General features: G+C 41.5%; 1 protein-coding gene across 1 annotated transcript in view; it reads right to left on the bottom strand.

Moving 5' to 3' along the window:
* The window catches only part of LOC104463506 (protogenin), a gene marked incomplete at both ends in the record, with an annotated part of 43,523 nt that extends 37,211 nt beyond the window's left edge, over positions 1 to 6,312 (bottom strand). Inside the window, one exon of the mRNA XM_010075880.1 lies at positions 5,928 to 6,312. Coding sequence (XP_010074182.1) covers positions 5,928 to 6,312 — 385 coding nt within the window. The remainder of the gene's footprint in view (positions 1 to 5,927) is intronic.
* Between the last annotated feature and the right edge of the window lie 100 nt (positions 6,313 to 6,412).

Raw genomic sequence — 6,412 nt, 5'->3', positions numbered from 1 at the left:
TAGGGAAATGCTTAGTAACTTTTAAATTCTCCCTCCAAGATTCTCTTTTGTCATTGTCTTAAATTGTTCTGCACACCATCAATAGCCACAGCTGTTAAATTGTGAAGACCTGACAAGTCTCCAGGCAAACAACTGCTCAGAGTGAGATCCTTTTCTTTAGGATAATCAGAGCTGGCCGACAAAAGGGGGCCTTACTGAATGCCCTTTCAACAATTTCTACACCAAGAAATGCCGAGAGAGAGGGAGGGGGAAGAAGGGGGGGGGGGGGGGGGGGGGGAGCACCACACTGCAAGAACAGAAGAGCATCCTCTGCTGCCATACATTGCTTTGAAAGCAGAAAAGAAATCTTCATAGTTTAGGGCACATATCACATGTAGAACTTGTACCAGGTAAGAACTGAGTGCCTCCAGTCACAGCTCCGAATAGCTTCTAGCATGGTACCATGTTTTTCTTCAACATTTCTCACGTAGGTGAAGGTTTTACTATTAGCTACAAAGCACACTGCCAGTAAGACTGAGCACTCCTTTAGCTGGTAAAATCTTTATACATTATAAAGCTACGGTGACAAAAACTAGTAAAACCATAACAGCTTTGGCATTACTAGCTAGGAATAAAAGCAAGGGCATGAAATGCCTGTTTAGCATAATGCTTGACACACATTTGAAACTAAGGTGTTGAGGAAACCATAAAAAGCTCACTTCTCTAGTAACGTGGTAGTGGAAACAAACACTGTTCATGTGCACTAAGTAAAGTTTTGTACATTTTTTTGTCCTGGCAACAACATAAAAGCCCATCTATGGAAGATGGTCTATGGAAGAGTTCTTACAAGTGCAGACCAGTCATTGCTCAAAGAATAGGGAATGCCCTCGTGCCAAAAAAAAAAAAAAAAAGAAAACCCACCAGTAACTAGTGGTTACACTTTAAAAGGATATTGACAATTTCTTCTGTAAGGTGTTGTACACGTTCATGTCAAAAAATGTCTGGAGGAGTTCTAGAGGAAGAGTTAAAAAAGAAAATATTCCCCAATTTTCTTATTTCTTCAGTGTATCTCACTTAAAGAACAAAAAAATCTTACTGGTCATTGTCACCGTTATCAAGTGACGTTGCCAATTGAGGCATTAAACGTCCTCCTCCTGCATTAAATACTGGAATTTAAATGCATCCAGGATCAGCCATGTGCGCTCTCAGTTTAGAAACAGATTCTTTTCTCAGGACATTCAGCACAACTCATCAAAGCAACAGCAGTAAGGCAGCACTTGTAAAAACCTAAAACAAGAGTTTCCTCAAACTGTCAGTAACCACACCAGCCCTACAGCATTAAGGCTTTGCTATCTCTTTCAATACAAGACCATTGTCTACAACAGCCATTTGCCATTTCACTTCCACCTCAGTCAAAAACCACTTCTGCCCCCAACCACACTCTACCATCTCGGAATTTGCTCCTCTCTCCATTAGTATTTAAAATAATGAAACATACCTCTGAGCTCTATATGCATTTGGAAGATACCTGGAATTACAGATTCCATACACAATGAAAACTATACTGTTAAGACCACAGCTATTAATCCTTTCATTTAAGGCAAGGTACTAGAATTAATTAGAAAAATTCACAGCAAATTGCAAAATTTTTGCTTACACACATGTTCCATAGAGACCATAGTTTGATGAACACTTATTTTTGCAATAGCCTGAGTTTCAGCAGCCTTCCTCTGTCCCTGCTAAGCCTTCCCACCTCCACATCACTCCTCTCAGTTATGCCAGTGCAATCACTGTGAGTGGCTCCACGACAAACTGCATCAGGGAATTTATTTGGGTTAAACACCATCTTTTGTTTTAATTCTATTATTTTAACCCAGATCCATTCCCTGTTCAGTTAGCCACACGTGCAGCTGTGCTCACACAGGGAAGGGCACAATGCAAAAGTGGGAACAAACAGCTGGAACTGCTAAGAAAACATGATCGTCACAGTACAGAATAAGGCTCAGCTGGATGCAGTCTTCAGTGCAAGTACTTAAAAGCAGAGCAAAAGAAGTCACTAGGATATCAAAACAGAAATATTGCCAATTATTGGCGTGCCAGTAGGACGAGAAGTCACATCCCTGCCACAGCAGGTAAGGGAAATGACCAGCTCTGCACACAGTCTAGGCTGCTCCATGCCAAAGCCCCAGCGTTTCACAAACTGCAGTGCAGCCTGCACACACAGCTTCCCTCCAGAAACCTTCCGCCTGCATCATCACTCATCCTTGTGAAATGCAGAAACCTGTACAGGAAGAATTGGGCTTTCATTTCCTGTAGTTCACAAACATTCAAATCAATTCAGCCAAGTTACAAGAGGAGAAAGGGTTACCTAGGCATGCTCCTACCCAGCTGTATACATCCCATCCAACCATCTTAAGTCTTCAATTTCCACTTTTTGCGAAAAGGAAGTAAACAATGAGCATCCTGTCCAATCACTGCCCAAAGCCCACGTTACTAGCTTCAGAACATGATCCACTTTCTCCATTTTTCTTAATACTGTCTTACTGGAAGTCTAGCTGAATTTTTAGACAGAACCTTAGTTAACTGTGGTTGAATAGTCGCAAATTAAAAGCTCACAAACACAAAAATTTCAGCTTGTTTATTTTTTGGCTGATGCAAAGTTGTACTAAAAGCACTTAGACTTTCTCCACAGTCTACGTTCTTTTTATATTCTGTTAAAAGAGACCTCTCTCAGCAGCAGTAAGTTGAACTTTGAGTAAGTCATACTCTTCACTATTAGCATTTTACCCCCACATGTTGCCTCACAAAGAACCACAAAGGAACCTCCTCCTCTCCCCCCCCACGTCAATTAGCCTGCTTTGGAAGCAACTACAAGCATATAGTGAAACTAATATTTATTTTTACCTAAGCGACACCTCAACACCACGCTCTCCTTTCAAAAAGTAGGGGGATCTCACCGAAAAAAAAAAAAAAAGCCCTAAATTAGTCAAATTCTTTTGTGCATGGATGAACAACAGGAAAGCAAAGCCTTGGGGCCTCTGGGGAGGAACCCTGTCCCTGCAGACCTACTCTGATGTGCTGGGGAGATAAGGCTCCATAGTGACACTTAAGGAAAGGCCTGCTCACATTTGAATTTCTGCATTCCTCAAGAACAATTCATGGCAATCACTAACTTTGCAGAGGAGCTACATGAAAGCTTTGGCCAATGAATGAGGGTCATCTGCTCTTTATCACAAGGGTAAACCTCATCCTGGCCAGTTTCTAACCTTTTAACCCTGTGAATTCTTAATTTGCACATGAATAATGGAATTCTTGCCAAGAGTGCAACCTTCGGCTTCCAGTTCCTAACTTTAGCAACCAAGACCTGATCTCCTTGTGTGTTCAAATCTTAAACTCTTGGACAGATTAAAGTTTTTGATTTCCAAATGCAACACTAAACATTACAATTCCGAAGCAAAAGATAAGCTTACTGGCAAAAGCTCTGACCAGGCAAAGTAAAAGAACATCCTCGCACCCTGCTGTTACCAGAGACTGAAGAGAGCATTCGCTTTTTTCCTCCAAAGAAAGAATGCCCATTTAATGCCTGTTCTCCACCTGTTTAATATGTATAGTTCCTTCTGTACCCTGACCACAAGGTAATTTGCCTTTGCAGCAACCGACAACTGCTTCTAAATAAAATTATAACCCTACAAAATCCCCCACAAGATTTTAATTTATTTCACTGAAAACATCTGCAAAGTTCAATCAACTCATTATAGTAGGCAGAAACACTGTAAAAATGAGATCTAAAACTAATTTTGTACATTTTATGGGCTTCAAAATATAATAATACAAATTATAGTCTTATTTCACAGCTTTACAGTAAAGATGATGTTCTGAAACCGGTCAGTTTGGCATATAACTAAAAAGAAGAGACTACTACATAGGATAACTTCATGTTTGGTCACTAGTTAACCACTTAATCACTAAGTCAACAACACCTACTGTGATCATTATGGATCCACTATCTCTTCTAGTTTTCTCCAACAGCCATAGGAAACCTTTCAAGTATTCAAAGAAGAAAAAGAAACCTTTTGTCACAGTCTTACGGGGTGGGGGATGGGAGAGAAAGGAAAAAAAAAAGCTACAAAAAAGAGTCTCACTCCACAGCATGCGATCTACTAGTCCACAACACTTCCTTGGTAAAAATCTTTCATTATCAAAAAATCAAAACCAAACTGAACCAAGCATGTGAGAAACCAGCATTTATAAAAGTTCAGTACTGACTAAACAAAACCAGATACTCCAAGTGTATTACCATGCTGTACTACTATAGTGCTCTGTACCATTCCAGAAGTTCTCCGATATCAAGCACAGAGCTTATCCTGCAATATCTCAGATTTTAAATGGCCCTGAATCTTCCAAAGACGCTCTGAAACCTAATGATGCAAATTTAAATGTCAACAGTATTAATACTTCATTTTTTGACATTTTATCAAAAGTGTCCAAGAACTGCTTGGTCTATTAATCCTGTATATGAGTAGGATACCGTGATACAAAGTCATAAGTAAACAGGTTTTTGAAGTGGAAAGTTCACAGATCAGCATCTTACAGCATGTGAAAAACTCATCACTCCCTTGGAGCCACCTGCTTCCAGGCTAGTTTTCAACTGCTCAACACTCCAACTCACTGAACAAGGTATTTCACACCTTCCTGGGGTATCTTATGGACAGAATTTATAACCAAATCAGACACAGAAAAAAACCTAACCAATGTTATCATTCGGACATTTTTTAGTGTAAGCTAACGTACCAATCGTATTAAGTAGTTTCAAACGGAATTTGGTAAAACTTTCAAGTCACAACTAATGCCAAGTTTCTGCAGAGGTATCAGCACCGGTTTTGTGCAACTTGCTACTAAGAACAGGGTTTGAAGAGGTCAAAGGAAACCTTTTCCAATTAGATTAAGTTCATCAGTTAAGTCCTATTATAGGATAATATATATATATTATATAATATAATGTTCCCTAACATAAGACGACTAAACTGTGTACTGTCTGTGTTACACTTTTTTTGAAATGACTCCATATACTTTTGGAAAGCAAAAAAGACAATGCTGTAGAAGCATGCTATTGGCAAAACTCTGCTCTGGCATGGCATTCAGTTCCTTGCTCAATACGTTTAAAGATGCTAGGAGAATGGAGGGCAACATGCTCAGGGTCAGACTGCTAAAGCCATGAAGGCGCGTACACACAACTATTTCCTTCACTGTTCATCCAGCGGCAGGGAGTCACCCTAGAAACGTGCATCTCACTTCCTAGGGGAATCACAGAACAGGCCCCTGAGCTGGTTCCAGAGGACCCTGAAGCAGTCCCTAAAGGGACAGCACCCACCTCTGCTTGGCTGAACACACATCTCAGAAAAGCAAGGGCTTGGTACTTTAACCCTCACAGTTGCCAGAAAACCTTTCCCCTCCCAAAACTAGCCATCTCTATTGTCGTTCTGCCCTGCCCCCAGACAGCACAACACAACATCAAGCTATTGAACAAGGAATAATAATTTCTTAATCAGATTTGTAGATAACCCTTGTAAGGCTGCCTGAGCAGCACTTGAGAAACAAGCCCCAGGACTCCTGTAGCAGGTTGCCAGCACGACTCTGCATCACCACCTGCTCTGGAGACCAGAGAATCATCACATCAGCCACCCACACAAGGCACCACCGCCCAAGGGGTCTCATAGCTGGCTGCATCGCTCCTGCCACATCAAGGACCCAAAAAGGGGCCACTGCAAGTTTTGCTCATCAACTTCACACATTTAAAAAGAAACAAAGGTTCTGCAGAATTGACTTGCTTTTTGCTTTTATAATCTGTCTGGTCAGGTAGACAAGCAAATCAATAGGTTGTTGGGTGCTGTTCAGGGAATCGCTCTCACAAACTCAGGAGCAGGTTAATAAACAGGAGCTGGACTTACTTGCTAGCGTGAGGTGGCTTTTTTGACTGAGAATGGCCCCATATTTGTTCATTGCTAAGCACTGGTAAAATCCTTCATCAGACAGCTCTCCTTTCCTTCCTTCCACCTCACTGATATATAACGAGCCATTGGATAAAGCGTAGATCCGTTCATTTTCAGATACTTTGCCTCCGTTTTTCAGCCACGTGATAGTTATAGGAGCTTCCCCACGGGCCTGGCAGTCTAAAACCACCGGATCCTTCCTTGAGACAGTAACATCCTGAGGCTCTTTCACAAAAAACAGTTCACTAAAGCACCACACTCCTGAAGGGGAGAAAAGAAGATTGTTCCTGTAAGTACAGATGTCCAGGTTACCGAGCACACTCGCGAGCTGCGAGTCGTCTTGCTGAACCCCCAGCACAAGGTAAAACTATGGTGATGCCAGGTTCCCAAGCCCCTGAGCCCCCCAAACTCACTAAACTCCGCGCCAACTGTGGTCCTGACTG

The sequence above is a fragment of the Pterocles gutturalis genome, unplaced genomic scaffold (assembly GCF_000699245.1).
Source record: "Pterocles gutturalis isolate BGI_N339 unplaced genomic scaffold, ASM69924v1 scaffold41386, whole genome shotgun sequence".
NCBI classification, from domain to species: domain Eukaryota; kingdom Metazoa; phylum Chordata; class Aves; order Pterocliformes; family Pteroclidae; genus Pterocles; species Pterocles gutturalis.
The sequence above is the reverse complement of the archived record's forward strand: the minus strand, read 5'-3'. Positions and strand labels throughout refer to the sequence as shown.